This window comes from Brachyistius frenatus, unplaced genomic scaffold (assembly GCF_029030835.1).
Source record: "Brachyistius frenatus isolate BFR_SWC_R1_liver_20210118 unplaced genomic scaffold, ASM2903083v1 Contig_11, whole genome shotgun sequence".
NCBI classification, from domain to species: domain Eukaryota; kingdom Metazoa; phylum Chordata; class Actinopteri; family Embiotocidae; genus Brachyistius; species Brachyistius frenatus.
Genome location: NW_027210610.1, coordinates 3,142,102 through 3,165,931, shown reverse-complemented (window position 1 = coordinate 3,165,931; position 23,830 = coordinate 3,142,102). Strand labels below are relative to the sequence as shown.

The window sequence follows — 23,830 nt, the reverse complement described above, 5'->3', positions numbered from 1 at the left end:
ACAGTGGCAATGCCTCGACCTAAACTCCACCCACCCCCACCTGCTTACCCCCTCAGACTCTCCACCCCAACCACGAGTGTTACTGAACTTTCTGTGTGATTTTACCACTTTAATCCACAAGAGGTGAGTGTCGTACTGTTAACAGACACAGTAGTACATCTAACACAGTGTTATCAGTATCACAGTTAATCCTTGTTATGTTTTTTCAGTTTTTAAAGACAGATTCTCCAATACAGGCCCCTATAAGCATCTTTAATGTACATATATGTGGAGATCATTTAGATAAGACTGGATCCTTGATTAAGTCATTTTACATGTTTATTAATGGTTATTTATCATTAAGCTTTTTCAATCGGATACTGGTAAATTATAGAAAGATTAGGCAATATTTACTTTTGATTGATGCAACAACAAAGAAAGACAGCACATGAACAATTACTTGAATCATTTGCAGAAAGTCTATGAGTCGTCTTGTCAACATTACAGTGAATCTTTAAAGCTGTTGCAGAGAAAAATTATGCAATTTGTCCATGCCTTGAAATATAATACTGTCCAATATAATAGGCCTTCAGTAATAAGTGAAGCACGATTCAGTTTTGTGCAGATTGTGTCAGACAAGCAATGACTTATCTCAATGTAATTTTCAATATGTGGGCTTATTCATGGCCTTTCTTAAGGGAGGCTGTAGCTCAGTCGGTAGAGTGGGTTGCACACTAATCAGAAGGTTGGTGGCTCAATCCCAGCTCCTCCTGTCCACATGCCCAAGTGCATTTAAGCAAGACACCGAACCCTAAAATTGCTCCTGATGGTGTACCATCAGTGTGTTGTAAGTCACTTTGGATAAAAGCATCAGCTAAATTAAATGTAGCAAGAACATTGTATGGTAAAGTGTTACTGTTGCTTAATCCATCTGATTTTATGCAGCTATTGTAAGAAATATGGAATTACTCCCACCCCAGAACAAATCACAGGGAGCCATCAAATGATGACTGAACCAATTTAGGACTCATTATATATGTAGAACAATGACCCCTCATATGAAACAACCATGTCACCTCGGGGCACCGACAGGGAACAAACCTTTGGGACGCCCTGGTGCTGTCATCCTACAAAATACGCTTTGAGGGATTTCTGTAATCTGCCTGATTAATTAACAATAACAGAAGTAGAAGGATGGTGCTTAGTACACTTTTGAAGCAGTGAAGTTGCATTTTTCATGACGAAAAAACAATCTTTGCTTCAAATGACAGATGTAAGCTTCAGTTTTCATATTTGGGTGGCAGCACAGCAGAGTATTGTTCATCTCTCAAAGGTCACAGGAAGTGACCCCAAAGACCTTGGGAAGTCCAAAACCACACCTTTAAAGTCCAAGCAAGCTCTGATTTTCCTCTAGGGGCTCTTAACTTTCTGCACCAGGCCCTTCAAAGTCTTCTTGAAGCTGCAGTCCCTGGAAACAGACGTAATGAGAGTTGCAGTAGACTGGGGGTTTGTTCGGACAGGCCTGGCTGTACTCTGGCTTCTGTGAAGTGAACGGATTGAGTCCATTATATCTGATGTGCATCTCCAGCTGCAGCAAGATCGACAGTGAGGATTTGAGCTCCATCTCGCTGCAGGGACAAGGAGAGGGTGAAGAAATCAATCAATTAAGTAAGTTCTATCCTCTTGTGACACTCATGAGAGGCTTAACACCTCTTCACAGACACCTAGAATATATATTTTTTTTCTAGAGGAACAGCACCAACGGAAGAGAACAACAACAACATTTGTAACTTTGCTGTGAGTTACACTCTGCAGGGGGCAGCAGAAGAAACAAACCCTTTATTCAGCTCGGCTTTTGTACAAACGGGAAACTGGTGTTTGTCACCAGAGTGAAGAGGGAAGAAAGAAGCTCTGGGTGTGATTTGGGTGTTGGGCAACAAATAACAATGCTGAGACAAAGGACTGAAGTGAAGAGGTCAGCTAGATAAGGAGTGGAGAGACCAAATTCTATAAAGCATGTGGGTGAACAAGACGCTGCCATAAAGGAGGTGCAGGAGGTTGTTGGGGCCTCAGATGGTAGAGTGGGTTGGCCAATAATCATAAGGTTGACGGTTAGAACCGGGTCCTGCTGTCCACATGCCGAAGTGTCCTTAACCCTCCTGTTGTCCTTGGGTCAAAATGACCCGCAGCTGTGTTCAACAAAGTTCTATTTTATTTTCATATTTTTGGGGATCATTGGTGACAAGGAGGCTGTGAGGGTTTCTTTAAAGAATGATGACCAATGATCCCAAAAAATATAGAAATAAAATAGAACTTGGTTGAACACAGCTGCGGGTCATTTTGACCCGAGGACAACAGGAGGGTTAAGACAATGAACCTCCAGTTGCTCCTGACGTCAGGTGAGCACCTTGAATGGCAGCTCTGTCACCACTGGTGCGTGAATGTGTTTGAGTGGGTGACTCACCTTTGCTAAGGTAATAAAGCGTTATATTAGTGCAGACCATTTGCCATTTGCTCTATGTTAATCATTTCTGATATTACTTTGTGGAAGAGTTATACAAAATCAGTTAATGGGAATTTCCAATGTTCACTATTGCTCAGAGAGCAAGAGTTATCATCTGTACAAACTGTGAAACAAGTGTTTGATAATACGCTTTACCTGTACACGCTAAAGAAGGAAGGGATGTTGTAGTCTCTAAGAAGCAGAAGGGTGGGCAGCCAACCTTCTAGCAGACCCTTGTTAGCGTGAAACCCTGGAATAAAATCAATAAAAAAAAAACATGTTTCATGCCAGTAAAATACACATCAACTCTCAATCAAAGGCTTGGCATCCAAAAAAACAAGCCAATGATTTTTTTTTTTTTTGCAAGCAGCTTATAAGACCACAGTTACGTTTTAAAGTTAAGCGATCCATTTGTATAAATAATGACCATCTAGGGTCTCTTCATCATATGACCTTTGACCTTACATAAAATGACTACGACCTCTTGACACCGAATTGCATGTTGGTGGCACTAACTTACTTGTTAGCAAATAGGCATGAGCTGAGAAAGTATTCCTTTTCTGTGAAAATTAAAAATGGCTGTCAACCTGTTTCTGGTAAGAAAACACCAACCAGGCCATTCATTTTCAATTCAGGAACATCTGCAGCTAAAATTTGAATTACAAAATAACCGGTGTCAGATTTGCTTACGGTGTGTTTGCACTATTCAGGGTCTGAATTGTTGTTTGGCTTCTTGTAGCAGTGAAAGCACAAACACTGTCATGTCATCACCTTTTTACGTTGCCACTTGTTAGCAAACACTTGTTCATTTACACATCCAGCAGATACGAGCAGCATGTGGAGTAATTTGAGTCGTGTTTCTGGACAGCTGATGAGGCCGATATTCACCCTCCTTCCCCGGGGTAAATATATGGATCTTTAACTGCTGAACGCTCCACCCTGAAAATGAGACAGCTGAATGACACTGACACCGAAAAGCTTTTCAGCTGCCTGTTTCTCACCATCCCAGTCTCTACAGACTGACAGGGAAAAACTCAGGAGTTTTTTTCTCCAATGAGGTGAAGATCAAACAGATTAGTCTTCAGCTGGCCGGGTGGTTCTCTTGTTATCTAGAATATAATTCCTTCGGCCCTTACCCAATTATCAGTCAATATGACGAAGGTAGTCTTGCTCCAGATGAGCAGACCACATTTAAGATTTTCAGCTGGTCTTGGCGAAGCTTGTTCCGACTCCAAACTCGCACCAGGCCAGCTGAAAATTCATGACACCGTCGCTCAGTCACACAGATGATAAACTGCAGCAGTCCGGCTATATTTAAGATGGTTTAGGTGTATATATAATCCTGCAGCATATTAACTGACAGATGTCACTTTCCCCTGACTCCGGTTTTATATCAGTAGTAGGGGTTTTGAGCAGCAGGGTGTAGTGTGGTGAAAAGTTTGCCCTTCAACTAGATTACCGAGGTTCAATCCACCATGGCAGCAAATACCGCAAATCCATCCAGCTGAAGTGTCCTTGAGTGGGACAAAAACCAGGCAGGAAACAAACCAGAATTTCCCTATGATGATAAATATATTTCATCCAAGAGAGGGATGTCATAAAATATTACATTGTACTCGATAATTAGTAAAAAATGTGCATGTGAATGCACAATATATGTGTATTAAACCTTCAGCTGATCTGTACTACTGCACTTTCGGGGGGGGGGGTCACAGCCTGCTACAGAGGCAGAGAATTGTACGGCCTGTGATAGTGGGACACAGATGGTATCATGTTATCCAGCGCCTGCCACATCTTTCCAGGGAACTCAAACTGCAGAGAGAGGGGATTTTCATTTGAATAATGTATGCCACGATACGAACATCCCAGAGGTTACACTTCTCATCATGATAAAACATTTAACAGGGAGTAAGTGTTTAGAGTTGTAGACCTTCAGGAGATAAGGTGACAAAGAGAGGCTATAGTCTGACTGGTAATGCTGTAATAATTGCCTGGCACCAGTGTGAATTTGGGCCATATGGTGGATGAAGGTGCTGTTAATGTTTCTTGGTTTGTAAAAAAAAAAAAAAAAAAAAAAAAAAAAATGATGCTTCAGAGCTCTGAAAATCCAGCTGACTTCACGGTGCACAAAAATCAATCTGGATGTTGTGTTTATGTTTATAAGGCACCTGTTTTATCTCTGTAGGATGACATTACGTAGCCCACATCAATCTCCTTTGTGAAAGCTGACAGCTGACATCACTCTTACTCTCAGAGGTCAATGCTTCTGTTTCCCTTCTATATTTTTTTGTCTAGTAGCTTTCCCTTGTCTGATTCTCACACGCAGATACCTTCTTCTTTATTCCCTCCGTCATGCTGCCTGGTTCCCTATCACCTAAACAGTGTCATAATGCAGTGGTCTGCCAGCTTTGCTGCAAGAAATGCAGCCAGGCTTTCAGGCAGTTTACTTGCAGGATGACTGATCCCTGTATATTTAGCTCCAGTGGAGCCTACGGTGATAACTGAGTCAGGGGTTACGGGTACATTTGGGTCGGGGCTTTACTGCTGATTTGCAGGTTAAAGGGTCAAATAAGAGATTTGGTGCAAGAGCTTAGGGAGACGTGTGGTTACAGTGCCACTTTAATGAGGTGGCTGTCCGTGAAAATGGATAATGTGCCAGGTCGGTGTCAGGACCTCTAGGCTAACACGCTATCTGCAGTTGCCCTCTGTGTTTGTATTAACTAAATTCATATTCAGAGACAAAATATTTGACCAGATCAGAACATTGTTTGTCCTCAGACTGCTTCAAATCAGTGATTTTGCACACGACTGGGGGTGGATGGTGTTGGGCACAGGCTACCCCGTTAAAAGGGCAGCTTACTGACATTATGCTGAGTCCAGCAATCGTGAGCCAAACTTCTTCCAAGCTGCTCCCATTAATCACCCAAATCCCCAATAAAGTCCTGGCGCTAATGAATATGCCAGCTCTAGTGAGCTACACGTCTCCTACTCTCTCTGTCCTCTGAAGGAGGTAATTGTCAGACGAACGTAAAGGAATACAAGCCACTGGTGACTGTCAGAGACAGCTGACCACTTAAGCTGTTTCTATTCATAGCTGCAGTGATCATCATTACAGTCTTTGCTGCTTGATTTTGAAGCATTTTAAGCCTCTTGTAAGATTTTTGTGCTGTTACGATCACCCTCACTTTTTGCGTGTTCATGTTTGGCAGGTAGTTTTGAGTACATACCAGGATGAAATCCAATCACCAGGTCTGGCTTGGCTGCTTCCTCTTTCTCCACCACATCCTCCCAGAACTGGTGGTAAAGGGCCTTGTAGGCACTGATGTAGACCTTCTGCTTGGGGCCAAACGCCGTGAGAGGGGGTCTCATGATGGGGCCTTCCACCAACTCTGGTCCCACCATCACTAGCTCTATGCCCTGGTGTCCGGGGAACATGCGGTTCAGCTCATCATAGTCAGTTAGTCTGGCTCCCATGGTCTCACTGTGGGATGCCCCCACTAGGTGAATGGTGAGCGGTTTTGCGTACGGGTCCAGACCAAAGTGATGCACGGCCATCCCAACTGTGAGAACCCGAGAGAGGAACTCGCTCTGAATTCGCCACAAGGACTGTCGCAAGTCATCGTCTTCTGGGCGTGGCCTGCTGGCGTTTTTCCAAAGGGTTGTCATGTTGGCACCAGATAAGATGGTGTCCAGACGTGACGTGAGGTCCCCCTGCATGGGAAGCCAGTCGTCCCAGTTCTTAACCTCAGCAGCTGACTTGGACCACTTCTCAGTGGGGAATGGGAGATCTCCTGTATGTGTAATAGAGCATTTATGATGGATTTGTGACCAAAAGCTAAGAAACAGAGTAGTTTTGGTTCTACCTGCCAAGTATACACAGTGTTTTTAGACTGAAGACTTAATTAAAGCTTGAGCGTATATGTCTCGGGCAATTTATTTCTGCAGCAAAGCTTTAAAATATGCCACTTTATTACTGTGATTTCTCTCTCTCTCTCTTTTTTTTTTTTTTTTTTTTTAACTAAAAAAGCCTTTAGGCAGATTGAAAATTTGGCTCTCACCAGTGAACATCAGCCACTCCACCAGTCTGTCAATGGCCACCATTCGCAACGTCTTGCAGACATTTTTATGCTGAGGCCAGTCCTTTTTCTGACAGTCCTTCGTGCAGTAGTACACATTCAAGCACCTGTCGGAAAACAACAGGGGGAAAAGTAACGATGAAAAAAAAATGGGACAACGTTTGTATGAAGGCATGTAAATGAAAACAATGATTTGTTAAAGCTCTTTATTCTCCACTTTACACCCCCCAAGCTACCACTGATTCATTTGAATTTATAACCATATGCTCAGCATGGCTTTATAGTTTTGAAGTTGCAATTTCCCTCTGATGGCTTGTCTGTTGGGTCAACCACTTTGTTCAAGACTGAAATTTTGTTAAAAGCCATTAATGAAATTTGTCAAGGTCCCAATAGGCTAAATTACTTCAGTGAGAACGCTATCTTGAGCATTGAGCTAAGCCAAGCAAAACCTCACAGAGCTGCTTGCACTACTGTAGACTCCTAATATTGTTTTACTCTAATGGAGTGACAAAATGTCTGCTGAGATTATTGGGGAAGTATGCAGTATTGTAGTGTGTTTAAATACTTCTTTCTTCAGGTATTTGATGCTAAATGAAGCACTGCTATTAAATTACCTCAAGAGCTCAGGCCAGTGGCCTAAAGTAAATATTTTAGGGGTGCATGTAGATCTGTATTATTAGCCCACCTGTTTGTGCCAGGACATATTGTAAATAGTTTCATCATTCATCAAAACAGTCTTATGACCTTCTCATTCAGGGACCAACCCGAGACACCGAAGATAAATTGTCCTGTTTCAGACGATCGCAAACAGCAAAAATAACCACAGCAGGTAGAGTCTGGAATTTGTACAGATTATATGACCTCTGTGAATGGATGTGGTGGTGAGGTAATGTGTTGGATTAGAGGTCCGTCAGCCAGCAGCAGTTGGTGCATTGGGAAACTATGTTATTTTACCTCGCAATGATTTGCAGCCGTGGAGGCACTCAGATTTACATAAAATCATTTGTCAGCCATGCATGTTCCGTCATGGCACACTTTGTGCGTACTAATCCTCCAAAAGAGGCTTAGTGGACAAAGTGAGCCAAAACAAGGTGAGAAAAGAGGGGTGCCCTTGAAAGTTAAACACTGTTGTCCACTTTAATAAATAAAGCAATGTGAAACAGAATGAGAATTAGGAAAGTGTTGGAAAAGCAGCAGCGCTGGCACTGTTGAAGTGTTGGTGGTACACCTGATGTCAAAGGTCTGGGGGATTTTATTTGTCAGCATTTCTACTTTTTGTCTTCCTAAATGCCTGCTGCTCCTGGTAAGTTTAGTGAGAGAGGTGGTGGCAGCTGACAATTTCAGGGGAATGCACAAGCGAGAGACAGTGTGTACGAAAAGGAGCGAATACAAAACAGAAAGAGACTGAAAGAGAAGCAGAGAGCCAGAAGAAAAATGAGGCACAAAAACAATGAGGCAATCATGACAATGCAGCCGAGGCCCACTGTATTCCACTCCTTGTTCTCACTCCTTGAAATGCAGCCTGTGATGACTCTCTACTTAAAAACTTTCCTGTTTTAGTAAAGCTTACAATTATGGGAAACTAAATTGACCAGAACCACCTCCTTGATATGCCTAGTACTCTCCTGCCCTCCAGACATGGGTCTCATGTTGTTTAAAATTTGTGTCTAATACCGGCATTTTATTATTATGTACATTTTTAACGAAGTCCCTTTGCTGGTCACTTTTCTCTGTTCTTTGTGTTTGTTTGCATGTTCCATAGTGATTTTACACTATAAATAAATCAGAATTGAACTGAATCAATATTATGAACTGCATTAAGCCGCTACTAATAAACTACAGAGTGATAAATCCCAGTCAGGGGACTTAGCTATATTTATAATTGGTCATTGTCCATGTCCACTGGGCAGACTTTGATGGCTTATCATTCCAGTGTTATAGAGCAGCAACTGGTAACACTTAACACGTGAACGCTATCGGACAACAACAACAACAAAACAATATCCTACCGGCGTGATGACAGAGCTGAACGCCGCACGGTGTTTGTTTCAGTTCCCTAAAATACTCAGATTGTCTGCAATGATTAATGTTAATCAGCATTAATGCTAGAGTACTGTACATCAAGCACAACGGACCGCCTCCTCAAGTGAACACACGGGTGATCTCTGCAGTCCTCCTCAAGTATCGCTCTTCACTCGTGGCTTTGCACTCACTTCACACAGCGTTTCAGGGTCTGTCCCTCGGTGAGGTGTTCAGGGAGTTTGTTGCAGCCGGTGCAGAACTTGAAGGTTTCCTCCATCTTTTGGAACATCTCCTTGTAGTTTCTGAATGAGATTCCTGTAGACTTTCCCTCAATAGCAGCCCTTATTAACAGAAATGAGGATAATCACTGACCGAGCAAGACACATGTTCTTGGTAGGTTAGAGACATTAAAGTAAAATTAAGAGGATTTTTTTTTTTATAAGCAGAGGACATACGAATTTATAAAATGCAACTCTGTGAGACTCTAGCCAAACAAAATATATATGCCATATCAATTAATTGAAGTGTGGGAGTTAGAAAAATGAAAGTAACAGGAAACAGGTAAAACATCAACAGGTTTTTTTTGTACCTGTATTCTCCGTAGTCCTTCATGTTGAGCTTGTTGAGAATCATCTTAGAGATTCCAGGAACATGGGAGTCCAGAGAATAAAAGCCAGATTGGTCAGAAAATACGCTGTCTGTCCCCGGAGAGAAGGACTGTGGGAGCGCTGGGATCTGGGATGCCATGCTGTGTCCTTAGCTTTCTACTGGGAGAGAAATAAAGCATTCAATATTTGGTAACCCTACTTCTGAAATTCTACTCTTGACTCCCAGGTCATTGCAGAACAGATGATCACACTTGAGGATGTGAGAGTTTCACCAAGCAACAGTGAAACCCGCTACACATTAACTGTCCTGATTCCTTTCCATTACACACTGTGTTAATCTAAAGGCAAACACCTTTTCTCAACATATCTATAATGGTGTGAAGTAGACACGTAGCCTCAAGACCATGTTTTAAAATACACACTCTCTCGCCCGGATGGCCGTGGGATCACGCAAATCTCAGACACGCAAAGGCTCTGATGTGTCCTTCGAGGTGAGTCATTGTTTTTCTGCCCTTGACAGAAATCCTCCGTCGCCAAAACCTAATGCCACCCTTCTTACTCGCATGTCACAAGATTTATTTCCTTGGCCTGACATGAGGGTAAATAAGAGGGGAGAGAAATGTGATCATGTGATGGTGGCGCGCGCAAGCACACGCACACACACACACACACACACACACACACACACACACACACACACACACACACACACATATCTCCTTCTTTACTTTATTGGAAGCAAACCATAAAGACTAAGTTGCTAAAAATCATGTATGTGCCTTTAAATTCTTATTTATTGGTATATTTTTCAACATCTAGCTGTTTCTAAAGTGGAGCAGTACTTAACTTGGCCTTGAAAACATTACAAATTTTATTCTTTAAGACTCTCCTCTTAAGAACGGCAAAGTGCAGGCAAAATGCTTCACTTTATCACACTGAGGCACTCTGTACTCACAACGCTCCTCGTTCCAGTTTTACATAAAAAAAAATAAAAAAAAGTTTTCCTTTACTTTGAGGAACGCTGTATCTTTTCAATTTCATACCAAGTGTTTCTGGGGAGTGATCTAGTCTTATCATGTCTGCAGACAAAAATTGAAAGGCTTATATCTAATTAGTTCTTTCATATTTACAGAGCAGCAGGGAAGCACAGGGTTGGAAATGAACAGATTTCCCAGGAGAGGTTTTCACTTTTCTCTCCTCACAATTCTGACCGCGACCACTGTTGGCGTTTCAGGATGCCGAGTGCTTCCACTGACTAGTTAGTCGCAGCATTATCACATTTTCACCCCGACGCACACATGCACAAGTGACTAAGAGGAAGATGCCTCGGGATGTGTCCCAACACCAAAACAGAGAGAGAGAGAGGTATTTTAGTGGTCGTACCTTTGGTTCCAGATGAGTAGAGTGACTTCTAGGTCTTTCTTGTTGGTTCAGGATAAAAGGAAGTGAGTGACAGCTGCTTAGGCTGGATTTCACCACCCCACAGTGCCTTCCTGGTGCGTCTGCTGTGGTCTGTGAAACTTAGCCCTAAAGATGGAGAGGGGTGGGGTGACTATTGAGTGCTCTTGTCATATGAGGTTTAGGGGCGGGGGGCACACACAAGTACAGAGAGGGGTGGGGTTAAGGGAGAAGTGGCGAGAGGTTTGCTCAAATCAGGATCTCGAGGGTGGGAGTCTTCTATAACAGAGAATTGTAAACACCATGTTCTGGTAAATATGGTGAATTCAGCTGGGAGGAAGAAGTCCTGAGATGAGAAGAAGCACAGACCAGGAAATGAAGAGCAAAGAGGAATCAGTGATGACAAACACATCAGAAAGTACATCTAAAAGTGCAGTAAACTCGTGTAAGTATGAGTGAAAAACATGTTAGATATGTAAATACACATAATTTGCATCTGTTTGTACCAAGTTTTTACCATATATCTGCAGCTGGAAAAATAAGAGGAAGTCAAGAGATTTAAACTGCAACACCCTGAACAGAAAACAATTTCTTCTGTTGGTTTATTATTATCATTCTAGGAGTAAAAAAAAAAAAAAAGCCTCTTTGTTACTGAACATGGAAATAATACTCCAAAACCAAACTTTAATTAAAAAAATTTATTTGGTCCAATGGAACCTGAGATTGAAAATTAAACATACATATTTTGTACACATATACTCATACCCCCTACCCCCCAAAAAAGATCAATAAAATATATCTCACATTCTTGAGAGTTTGAATTTTTTTTCAGCATTAGGTTACTTTTTTGTTCCTATTATCATACTTTCATTTTTTTAATTTTTTTTTTTTTTTTTTACAAGTTTAAAAGGGTCAGCTGATTTTTGTTGTTTTTTTGTTTTTTCAACTTTTGTGTGACTTAAGTTTGCGGTCTGTACAATTTACAAGGATGGAACTGGACAAAGGAGAAGAGAGTAAAGGCGTCGCGTCGGCCAGTCTGTCAGTGACCAGCTCTTCTCTGGCTGTTCAGCAGCAGGGGGCGCCCCTAAAGCACAGAAGAGCCACCAACACAACTTAGCAGAAGAGGAGCGGGTTCATAGGACACCAGCAAGAGCCAGAAATATGACCAAAAAAAAACATACGATAAATCAAAAAATGAATCTCATGTAAATGTAAAGTGATGCAGCAGTGACACTCAGCTTCGAGGTGCCTCGTCTTTGCAGGTGTTTCAGTGCAGGTTCAGTTCTTGTCAAGCTAATCCCTCCGGGCTCAAACTAAAGCCACAAATTATCACATTCCTTTATCTGTCATTCATCAGCTCAGTATTCAGACAGGATCCATTACAAAACAGGCCTGCAAATCACTTGTACAAATAAATTAGACACGGACATTCACAGCTACTCGGCTGTGAGCATGCACTCACACACTCTCTCACACACACATCTGAAAGTGGTCATTAGACAGGATGTTTCTTTGGAAAGCATATTTACAGTTACGTCAGTGTCAAGGTTTCATTACAGAAACATTATACTGCTGAATTGTCCTGAAGATGTCATGAAGTACAGCCTACCGTCGCTGGGCGACATGGTGACACAGTGCTGCCATTTTACCATCAATGCTGACAACACCATCAAAGGGGACTCAAATGTTTGACTCAAGGTCATCTGAAGGGAATCTTCCAATGGAGGAAACTGTATTGTTTAGAGACAAAAAAAACATGATTTTGTTTCCCCCCCCTCCTAAACAATTATTAATTGTATGAAATAAATGTTTTTCCTTATCAGCTTTCAAGTTTTTTTCCTCATTTCATTAGTAAGACATTAACTTTTACTTGAAAAAGTCTCCCACTCCATATTGTTACTATAGCACCCCATTAAGCTTCCCCCTCTCTCTGATGAAACATCTACGTTACCATGGTGAGGACTGAAAGCTCTGTAGTGAATCAGGACCGATGGCTTTGACACTAGAGAAACTGGAAAGAACAAGTGGGCGGGGCCCTAAACAGGGACCTACATTAAAAAAAACAAAAAAAAACAGCTGGAAGCAACCCATTCTTTGAAACAACCCAGACGAGACTGGGAGAACTAAACTATTTTCTGTGTCACGACAGGTCTCGGGGGGAGCATCGCTTCCCTCTCTTGTTGTGCGTGCACCGAGTCTGACAAAACGCTAATTTGTTATTTCACAAAGGCTCCGCGTTGTTGCTGACGTGCTGTCAGTGTATTCTCATGGGAGGACGGCCCAGACGCTCGTGCTGCACCCAAGCAAACAGAAGTGGTCCCTGACCTCCCCAAGTAAACTCGGGCAGCTCTTCTTAAGAGCTCCCCTATGGCAAACTGATTGTTCAAACAGCCACTGGTTCCTCGAATACTCCCCAAGTACACCAAAGTGTAAATCGACACACACTGGTAAACTGTGTGAGCGTGATAAATGGATATTAACCGACCTTCAGTACCACAAAAAGATCCAACACAAATTGCTGGTTGTTACAAACCTAGAGTGCAAGATGCAGTAAGATGTAACATCTCGAGAGGAGGAGTTGCTCCCCGAGGGTTAATTCATACGTAAACTGATTTCTGAAGTGGATGAAAACACAACTGTGCCTGAGGGGTCAACTATAAAGCTGGTCGTGTAATGACTCGCCTCCAGCGCTGAGACCCCAAACAGAGGCTGAGTGACAATGAATCAAAGCAAGTATTGAGGAAGGAGGTATTTGGTTGTTTCTCTGGAGGGAAAAAGCCAAAATTGTATGTTAGTCTATGAAAGCAGCACTAAAGTGGGAATTCTATTATGTCTCAGTATTTCACAAAGCTACTCTCTACAGGGCGGGCAGACGTGGCACCTCTTGCACCTCGGAACAAAGACAACACAGAAAGATGCTATTCCAGCTACCTGGGCTCCATAACACCTGCCACAACATCAGCTTGAGGTTTAACTAACTTACTGTACAAACTATGGGTTTGGTCCTGAGCTAGAGAGCGTGCTCGACAGCACTGCGGTGATGACGGACAGCGGAGACGGACAGGACTGTATGAAAGATGGCTTTTTTTTCTACAACCTCAAACACACAAATATGGACAAGCCGGCAACAAGTGTTATGTATAAAACGAGTAAGACTCATACTGACGAGTGTATTTCCTCAATTAAAAAAACAAACATGTATCACTATGAGTATAATTAGTTGGGTTTGGCTCATAAAGTACCGTACTAAGGATGGGGGAGGTAAACACCCCCACGAGTGTCCCGCTTTGTTAGCGGTCTTTGTGGGCGACACGGAGGGCAGGGAGGTGTGACTGGCTCATAGGGATGCGTGCCGGCAGATGGCTCAGTAGTTTCAGCACTCCACCCCGGCTCTTTTTGAAGCTCATGAAAGCAGGGTTGTCTGTAAGCATAAGAAACTGAGGGCTGACATCTGTTTCGCATACAGCTCACTACCAGCTACCGTAAACATCCAGAATACAAAGTGGTTTCAACTGGATCATCGTAGGTGCCGGGGCGATGTATTGTTTTGTGAGTTTGTCCTGGTCCCTTCACGTGGCCCACTTCCCTCATTTCATCCTGACATGGCACATCCACTTGGCGAGGTTCAAGAGTGTGTGTGCGGGCTGGATGAAAAAGCATTACGAGGGGAGCAAATAAATGCTGCTCCGTTCATGCTTTACATTCAAGTGTAGATTCCAAAGAGACACACAAAGCATCTTTCTCTATGCCTAAGGGCTCCACACACCACTTGCCTACCCTCGCCTGGTTTTCCAGTGGTCTGACAGTTCGTTGGATTCCAGTCTGTGTGTGTGTGAGATAAAGTGGGCGGTGGTCATAGCGGCCTGGGCCGGTGCAGGCCGTCGATGTCCGGGGTGAGCTGGGGGCTGTGGGTGGCCTTAGTGGGGGTCCAGTCTCCCAGGGAGGCCTGGGCCGCCTTGCGGTGAGCCAGGCGGTGGGTGATGGAGAAGCCGGCATTTCCCTCCAGCTGAGAAAGCACCACCAGCACCTGCCTGCAGGGGGAGACACAGAGCATTAAGAAAACATGGAGCAGCTTTCCAGCGTCTGTCAAGATGGATCAGGCACATGTTGCACTCTGAATACAAATAAGGAATGCTTCACTTGTGTATTGTGTATGGAGCAGTGAAATAATAGACTGTATGGAAATGACCTGAGTGAGTATAGGGCTGAATTTGATATCTTATTTTGTAACAAACTAAACTCACTTAAGCATTATTAATATGAATTCATATATTCTAATTTCAGATAGAAATAAATGGCAACAACAATTATCTAATAAGTGGTCTATGGCTGAAAGGTCCATGGCTGCTGATGGGCGAGAGCACCTCAGTCTTTCCCTCCAGATGCCAAATCATTAAAAAGAATATGAATTAGTTTTTAATAAATGTAACTATTTTTTTTTTTTTTTTCCTCTGGGAACCACCCAGAGAAGTGAAAGCTGATATATCAGCATTATAGTTTGAAGACAAAATGAAATACGGCGATACCTGGTGAAAAATAAAGGCTTTCCGCCTTCGACTGTGAATACTCTATGAATACGGCTAAGATGTAATGTTCTCCTGAAAATGATGACATCCGTGCTTTATGCTTTCACCTATGAACTGACTGTATAATAGCAAGTGAGCAACGTTTTAGAAAATAAGAGTGTGATATTGCTGTGCTGAAAGTTTTTATCAAGCGAAGGGGCATAATGTTCTTGTTCGATGGAGAAAATGACAATAAAAGATGTGCTCACGGACATGCATGGTGACTTTTTACAGTTTCCTATTATGTGGACCATAACTTTAGAGTGAGGGTCCTAAATTCACATTAATGTGAGCCGTTACGTGTCTGTGCAAGTGAAACATTCAAATAAGCTAAATTCAGGGAAGTCTAATGATGTGTGAACAGCTACACGATGCCGGATTCCGCAAGTGTGCATCTGCCTTCAGTAGTGTGAAGAGCACAACGGGGACCAGCGGAAAACAAAGGCAGCCATTACCTGTTCTGAGACCAGCCCGGGGTAGATTATTAAGAAATATAGAACACTAATCCTGTGGGAACGCAGAGTTTATATAAGTCTGCATGCGTGGTAGATGCTTTCTGCACCTGTATCAAATGTTCCCAGAGCATTTCATCTCTTAACTTGTTATCTTTTCAGCTTCCTACCAAGGTAAAATTAAGCTTGTTAAATTAAGAAAAGACCCTTTCAGAGTTGTGTACCTGTGTAGAGGTGGTACGCTGTCGATGGTCTTGAGGCTGCCGCGCGTGGACACCACATTGAAGCTGTCAGTGCAGTCACAGGAGACGTGGAGGTAGTACTTGGGGTGGCGGTTTTCCACCACCACGATGAGCCCTGCCCAGCCGTGGGTCAGGTAGTAGCATGTCATCCCCTCGCGGCCCTGAGAGCGCACATGGAAACACAAAGAAGCGTAATTTACAGAGAGGTTGCTATTCTATTTTCAAACCTCGAAATGCCCACCGTGTGTCCAAAGCCGACAGAGTGATATGTCTTCAAAGTCTGTCCCTACACCAACATGTATTGGATTTTTCTGGTGTATTGACACGACTATATGCAGAAAGACTGGTGGGTTTCTACCAGTATGACTATTGCTTTTACAGAAACAGAAAAGGAAACATCTGATGGACAAACACCAGAGATTGACAACTGAAATAATGTGTTAACTGCTATGTAGCTGCAATGAAAACGTTTTTTTTTTTTAAAATTTATTTTAATAGCGTTACAATGTTTCTACAAACAACAATCCACATTAAGAATAACAACTGTCTCTCAAGATAAGATGACTTCCATCTCTTATTCATTGGCTGCTAATCTTTCTTTAATGGGCTGTGATTGTAATAAAACAAATACAAGCGCGGCTAAACTGCCGTCATTTCACATCCAACTGCCCTGGACAACAACACATGTACGTTCTCATAATACAAAGCTCTTTTTTCATGACTCAGGACAACTAAAATTGTTTAATAATAACTAAACATCTGTATTTAACCATATTTTTAAAACAGTACTGTTTGTGCCGTGGCTGTTTCCGAGTGCCAGAGAATTCCTGGAGTTGAAGAGCTGAATGATTTAACAAAGATGATCTCCAGTGTTTAAAAAGCGGTCATCCACTAAAGTAAAGTACGAGCCAATGTGACAGCACTTTTCGGTACGAGTTGTTCAGGACAGCCAGACTCATTTGTTGTGAAAGAGATGATGTGCACGTACTTGCATATGTAAAGTCAGAACAGGATTTTCTTCTTCCACTCCGGTTCAGCACATTAGTTTTGAAATCTAAGAATGGAGTCAAGTCTCAGCTTTACATCTATATAGAAAGAACTGTAACGTCCATCCATCCATTATCTATACCCGCAGGGCCAACACATAGTGTTGTCTTTGCGGAGAGAAACAAAGACCTTCCACGCTCTCATTCACACCTAAGGGCAATTTTTCAGAATCACCAGTTAACCTGACTTGCATGTCTATGGATGGTGGGAGGAAGCCAGAATACACGGAGAAAACCCGCGCAGACACAGAGAGAACATGCAAACTCCACACAGAAAGGCCCCGGCCGAGGTTCGAACACAGAACCTCCTTGCTGTGAGGCGACCGTGCCAACCACTGCACCGCCCCACCTTTTAACATACGCTGAAAAAAAATGCAAGGGTTCAGAGTAATTGGACACTTTCCTACTAAATGTTTATCGGGTCTTTTCAGCGCCAGTTCAGGCACAAAAGTTGTCATTTAGAGTCAGGTGGAGTTGTTCGTCAATATGACGTGTAAAGAGGTGACCATGCTGGTGAAAGTAATATTAAAGAGGCTTAAAATACCCCCAAATGTATTTAAGACAGTCGATTTATCAAACTCAAGAAAATGTCAGACAATTTGATAGAAGTGTTGTGGATAAGCAGCCAATCATATGCGTGAAGAACAAAAATGCCTCTATAACTGTGCAGCCAATCAAGACTTTCCTCCTGGATGAGGGCAAACTTGTTTTCAAATCAGGAGAACTGTGAGACAAAGTTTTATGGATGATGGAACAAAAATCCACCTCTATCGAAATGATGGAAAGAGGAGAGTGTGGAGAGAAAAAGGAACAACTCCTGACCCAAAGCATACCGTCTCATCTGTCAAGTGTGATGGTGCTTCTGTTAAAGGCTCGGCTATCGCATTGATGCCGTTGGAACTGTCACGCTGGAATACATTTCAGTTCTGACGGAGTCAATAGGATTCAAACAGAAGTATAAAGGAGTTTGCTCAAATTCAGCCAAAGACATTATCATTACAGGCGGTGCAGTGGTTAGCATTGGTGCCTCCCACCACAAAGGTTCCGGGTTTGAATCCGGGCCTGCGTATTTCTTTGTGGAGTTTGCATGTTGTCCGTGTGCCTGTGTGGGTTCTCTCTGGGTACTCCGGCTTCCTCCCACCATCCAAAAACATGCATCTCGGGTTAATTGGTGGTTCTACAAATTGCCCTTAGGTGTGAATGAGAGTGTGAATGTTTCTGTCTGTCTCCATGTGTTGGCACTGAGATGGACTGGCGACCTGTCCAGGGTGAACACTGCCTGGTGGGATAGGCTCCAGTCCCCCCTGTGGCCATGTTCAGGATAAAGTGGGTATAGATAATGGATGGACATTATCATTATCCAGCATCCAACAATTGAAAACATATGGTAAAACATCCTTGACTGACTGAGTCCCCATGACGAGCACAAGCTAAATGCTGCAGTGAAGAACTGGGAGAGCATCGCAAAAGAAACATGCAAAGTGTCTCCTCATGTCTCAGACTTCTGGCACACATTGGAAAGGATTTTCAACATCCTAAATAATGATGATTTTGTTTGACTTAATGTGTCAGATCCGTTACTTTGGAAGCCCCGAACACTGTGTGTTAAAAGCTGCAGTATTGACCGCACCATTTTTTTTCTATATTGATTTAAACTAAAGCAGAGACTTGACACAATGAAATACCCATTATCTCACTTCAAACTGAAAAGGCTGAAGCACAGAGCCTGAAGCACAGAACATGTGTAACTGTTTAAAAACCTGGACTCTGGACTGCAATATCATATTCAAAGACAATGAAATGGAGAGAGAGTGAGTGTGTGTGTGTGTGTGTGTGTGTGTGTGTGTGTGTGTGTGTGTGTGTGTGTGTGTGTGTGTGTGTGTGTGTGTGTGTGTGTGTGTGTGTGTGTGTGTAGGGAGATGGGACAGAGGAAGTCAAATTTAACAATGTAAACAGATGTAGATATTTAACAGAACTGCGGGTGTTTGTTTTATTGCAAGGTTCCTTTGTTCTCTTGTTCCGAAATGAGTGCGTCTCACCTCGTGTCTTTCGCCTTTGTTTTCCGTGAGCAGAATGATGGCGTCGGCCAGCGTGGTGGCAGTCGCTTCCACCTGCTCCACCATCACCTGTCGGGAGCTGTAGATGGCCAGGATGTAGCCAGGGAAGTCCTGGCTTGGCCGCCGCGCTGCTCCGCTGGTGGGGCTGGAGACTGGGAGGAAGACAGCAGCGTGCTTCAGAATAACTCAAACCCAAAGATTTAAGCTCAACTGTTATTACCGAGGAAATATTCACGAGCAAAACCACAAAAGCGCAGCTTGATGTCGAGGTGCATTTTTAAAAGGACTGGAAGGTACGTTTACTGTTGCCTTGAAAGCTCTGAACACCTACCGGGCGTGAGTGGACCTCCCGTCCCGCTGACGTTCATCTGCCAGTGGTTGAAGGCGCAGCAGACGACCGCATACTCTCCCGGCTCCAGCATGACATCGCAGCCAACAAACTTCTTCACCGCTCGCTTGCTGTGGGCCAAAAGACGGCCCAGGGTGAGCTTGTTGCCGCTGCCGAAGGAGGCGCGGAACACCATGATGCACAGGTCCAGCAGGTGGCTGTCGGCCGTGTCTGAGCGCCTGGAGGCGGGATGAAGGGAGTAAGTAATCAGGAGGGAAGGGGACATCAAAAATAAAAAAAAGAAAGAAGAAGAAAAAAATACACACCACGGGGAGAAGAGGCGATAAAAGAAGGGATGTGGGAGGTTTGAAAATGCTGATTGCTTTTCGACTCACCTGCTTCCCTCCTGGAAGAGAGCAAACTCCAGTGCAGTCCTCTCCAGCACAGTGAGGGCTGTGACCGTCACCGGCCCGTTGGCTTTGCTGGGGAAGCAGCCTTGGAGCCTCACCTCCTGCCAGTCCGAGTGGATCTTACAGATGTCCACCGAGTCAAAGTACCTGAGGGAGGAAAAAGAAAGCAGAGAGCCTTCTTTAGTCTATATATGACACTGTAAATTCTTTATTCACATGTTTCCAGACCTGCTGAGTAACCTGTTCTTCTGAGACACGAGCAGTGTTTCAGGCTGATCCACTCTCCCCTCTGTCATGAATTCAGTCTATTTGTATGCATCACAAGCATTAACATTAGCCTCTGAGGGTGCTGCTGTACAAACACAATTTACTTTGCTAACATATCAGACCTCTTCCTTCAAAGACAAAGCCCCCGAGAGACAACCTCTTCTCCGCTTTCAGTCCGTTATCATTGTTTCATCACTTCCTAACCTCACTCTGACAACTGTCTCACATCTTTACTTTTGTCTTCCTGACAATGGGGAAGAAGATAGAGGAAGAAAAGGAAGGAAATCTCAAGTTTTACAGTTGGTTTTGATCACTACCGACAAATACGTCTGCTTAAGAAACCTCCCGTTTCCTTGCGTTTGTGCTCTATCCGTCCTTTTGTTTAGTGTCGTCTTTCTGAAATGTCATCAACATCAGCCTTATTTGTCCACTTGCTTCCTGGCAGTTGATTTAAGGGCCTCGTTATTTGGCCGGCAGGCTGACCACTTTTTCTTTTCCCCCACTAAAACAAGTCCAGGGAGACACAAGCTGTTTGTCATATAGCACAAAGCTGAGAGATTATTTGTCTGTCAGAGAAAACAATAAACAGCCAGAGGACAGATGGGATTCCCATCCAGGCTGAACACATTTTTCACGTCTGAGTTGTTCAGGAGGACAGCCACCTCGGACTCTCATTTAATAACAGGCAGACACATGTGCTGTACGCACATAATTTAGTTTTATGAAGCCACTGGCTCGGTGGACTTTGTCAAAAGCTCCATTGATCAGTAAGGAAAACCTTTTCCACGCAAGAGCGGTTCTGTTTGTGAAGTCACTTTACATTAGGTTATTTACACAATATATAAACTCTCGCTCTACACGTACGCGAAATGGTTTCGCAAACGGCATGACTTATAATCAAAGTTTATAAATCATTTTTTTTGTTGCTTTTCATTGATTTTAAGGCTGTATTTCAGTTCCAGTAACCATTTGTAAAAAATATTGTCGCTTCAGTTAAGTTTTCAGACAAGACATGAACAACAACAGTTTTCTATTGTTTCAGATTACTTTCCATCTTGTTTTCAATCAAACTGCGACAGGCAACAGAGTTAACAGACCTCTATAAGGTCAGCTTCTAATGATACGATCATGCCATGAAAGGGAAAGATATGCATAAAAAAAACACGAGGGAACAGCTAGAGAAACACTGGTCAATACTTAATGCTGTGTGTGACTGACTGACAGGATTAGTCTAATATGACAAAACACGGAGAGCCATGACAAGTCTAAGCTTCTGTCTGCCGAATCCCTGGAAAACAAAACAAAACAAAAAACAATTCCATGATAAAACCACAGAGCGGAAACCGGTGCATGACGCGCTTGTCGGCAGGCACGACAACAAAAACACTATCACTCAATGTGGTGTCAATACCAGATGGTCAGTGAGATCTACTGAGGCATGAGATTATTAAACCATCCATCACATTACGTGTGTCCATCATGGCACAATAAAAAAAAAAGAGCATTTTGAGTTATTCCACCTGCGCCCAGATAACAAAGACTCGTCCTTCTAAACAGCTGGTGGTGTGTTCATCTTTAATGGGATACGTCCTCACAGGGAAGTATGCCTTTTATGTTATAAAAAAAAAAAATCACACCAACAGACACAGTTCTTAACTGAGAAATCATCTCTGCAAAAACATGACAGCAATGATAACTTATGTTCAGCTTCAACTGTGGACGGTGACTGATGAGGGCCACTAGGGGGCAGAAAGGCTAACTGGGAATGATTGAGTGTGAGAGGGTGAGTTATTTCATGAGGCTAATATTCTGATGCCCTCATTAATGCATCTGGCCTACTGAACACACGCCCACAGTTTCCTGTAAACAAAGCAAAAATGGTTTAAGACAGATAGACAATGGCCGTCTCAATTTGTGTACTACATTTGCTATATTAAGTATATAAGTGCGTTCACACTGATAAGTATGGCAACATGAGTATCGTGATGGTGTACTTAAAACGGGCAAAAAATGAAGTGAGAAATGATGGACACTTCTCACCCACAACGGTCGCTATCTTTGCTATGTAGCAGGAGGGGAGGAGCCACCAACCTATTTTCAAACTGCTGAAACCGGTGGCCCGATGGGGCAGCATCTGTGTCTGCGAACATCGGACTATACACAAATGTCCACATTGTAGTGGTTATTTTTTTTTTTACAAATTATTACCAGTGTACTGTCATCAGAAAGTAGCCATCAGTAGGTTTACTATGCGAGTGAAAAAGGAGGAATGAAATGGCGTTAGAACTTTTCAATAAACAAACAAAGCTCACCGATTTGCAGGCACGTGACGTATCCAAATGTTTGGATACGTCACTGTCACTTCCAGTAAGGGCAGAACAGCTGTGTGCAATTTCACACAACAATCACCTGTTAAAATTGCCACACTACACAAAGTAATTGTACCAACATGTAAGTGGTCTATCGGGAGTACAAAAATTGAGAGACAGCCAGTGTTTTTCTTCTTGCTAAATCCCAGTGCATAAATGTGATTATTACTTTATGAAGTCAGTGTACTCCATCCAGAAGACCCCCTCACTGCTGCCATGAGCCATCAGCTCATGACGGAGGTGCTGCGGCCAGTCCGCCCACTCGTCTGACCAGCTGCCGTTCCACGAGAAGCGACCCCACGGGTTACGCAGCCGCAGCAACCTGGAGCAGAGTGACAGGTAGGGAGGAGGATAATGAGCAGACAGGGAGAGACAAATACAGGAACCGGTTAAAGTGACAACAGCTCTCAGTCAACGCGGCATGCTCATCTCTGCAGACTCATATTGCCCCTTTTATGGATGATTGCCTGCTTTTTAACAGCCCATTTCATTTTATTGCCTTCTCCTACAGTGGAAAACGTAGGAGGCATAATGGAAAACCATATTGGAGATTCCCTATTTTCCAAAAAAAAAAAGAAAAGAAAGAAGTGTGAGTGGATCACCATTTCCAACCAGCTTTTTATCTCCTCGGGCTCCCAGCAGGAGGACTCATTTTAAGATCAAGCATTGTGGCCCAATCCTCCACTCCAATTGCTTTATGGCAGTAAATTAAAGTGGCCGTGTGTGTGTGTGGCTCTTGAGCAAATTACATCTGGGGTTTTTGGCTACTCTCAACTTCCTCTCTCAGGTAAGACAGAAGAGGCCTCCTTTGTGAGGACTCGCAATGCTACATGTACAGAAAACAACGTTTCAAAATGGTGCAACACTTGCTCATGAGAGTATGCTTTGCATGAAAAAGACTTTCAAGCCCATAAAAGTGAAACACACTGTATGATTAATGTGTTATGTGTATGAAATCTTTAACAGTCAGGAAGATGCAGATGCAGGAAAAGAAGGAATTGTTTGTATGCATTTTGCTTCCCAGAAACACAGGCCAACGTCATAGGGTTTATGTCATGTCCCCCCGTTTTTATTTTTTAAACAATTTGTGTTGTACATAGTACAATGGCATGAGGAACAATAACCTGGAATCAGAGATGGAGCAAATTCAAACACTTTGTTGTCGCAGCTGTGAACAAAAAAAATAAAAAAAATGGTGACACATTTGGTGAACTAATCAAAAACCGTCCAAGAATTAAAAAGTGAACCGGTTTATGCTGCAGACTGTACTGACAGTTTTCCCAATAGAATCACATTATATTTCCACCAGATATTAACTAGGCGTTTCCTTTAACTTCTCTCATTCTGGAGAATACAGACTTGTACCCGTTGACTGTTAAATTGAAATTTGAGTTAATAATCTTTTGCCCCGATGATTCGACCAGGAGCAAAACTGAATTGAAGTTTTGCTTCAGAGACAGGGACGCCTGAAGTAGCTGCTCCCATTTTGGAGCTCTGTACTGAAATGG

The 23,830-nt window shown here is 43.0% G+C and overlaps 2 protein-coding genes across 5 annotated transcripts in view; both read right to left on the bottom strand.

Moving 5' to 3' along the window:
• Window positions 1-192: 192 nt before the first annotated feature.
• Window positions 193-10,752, bottom strand: LOC138616920 (putative protein MSS51 homolog, mitochondrial). 2 transcript variants are annotated; one of them, XM_069691518.1, is made up of 7 exons: window positions 10,572-10,752; window positions 9,170-9,347; window positions 8,772-8,921; window positions 6,541-6,665; window positions 5,710-6,273; window positions 2,639-2,732; window positions 193-1,607 (listed from the first exon to the last, which is right to left on the bottom strand). In XM_069691518.1, exons 2-7 carry the CDS (start codon window positions 9,325-9,327, stop codon window positions 1,400-1,402), a joined length of 1,299 nt encoding a protein of 432 aa, XP_069547619.1. In that variant the 5' UTR covers window positions 9,328-9,347; window positions 10,572-10,752; the 3' UTR covers window positions 193-1,399. The 2 variants fall into 2 exon arrangements, with proteins under 2 accessions (XP_069547619.1, XP_069547620.1); XM_069691519.1 differs by having other exon boundaries at window positions 9,170-9,344.
• Window positions 10,753-11,269: 517 nt separating this feature from the next.
• Window positions 11,270-23,830, bottom strand: part of capn15 (calpain 15) — a 47,913-nt gene continuing 35,352 nt past the window's right edge. For all 3 annotated transcript variants that reach the window (XM_069691524.1, XM_069691525.1, XM_069691523.1), the window contains exons 7-12: window positions 22,492-22,644; window positions 19,672-19,833; window positions 19,280-19,515; window positions 18,931-19,100; window positions 15,828-16,006; window positions 11,270-14,617 (exon numbers count right to left, since the gene is read on the bottom strand). In XM_069691524.1, coding sequence (XP_069547625.1) covers window positions 14,440-14,617; window positions 15,828-16,006; window positions 18,931-19,100; window positions 19,280-19,515; window positions 19,672-19,833; window positions 22,492-22,644 — 1,078 coding nt within the window. In that variant the 3' untranslated portion in view covers window positions 11,270-14,439. The remainder of the gene's footprint in view (window positions 14,618-15,827; window positions 16,007-18,930; window positions 19,101-19,279; window positions 19,516-19,671; window positions 19,834-22,491; window positions 22,645-23,830) is intronic.

Coding starts and splice junctions, on each gene's coding strand:
- LOC138616920 (XM_069691518.1), bottom strand. CDS start 9,327: ATGGCATCCCAGATCCCAGCGCTCCCACAGTCCTTCTCTCCGGGGACA. Junction 6,666..8,771: donor ACCCTGAAACGCTGTGTGAA/GTGAGTGCAAAG, acceptor GTTTTCCGACAG/GTGCTTGAATGTGTACTACT. Junction 2,733..5,709: donor GGTGATTGGATTTCATCCTG/GTATGTACTCAA, acceptor ATTTTATTCCAG/GGTTTCACGCTAACAAGGGT.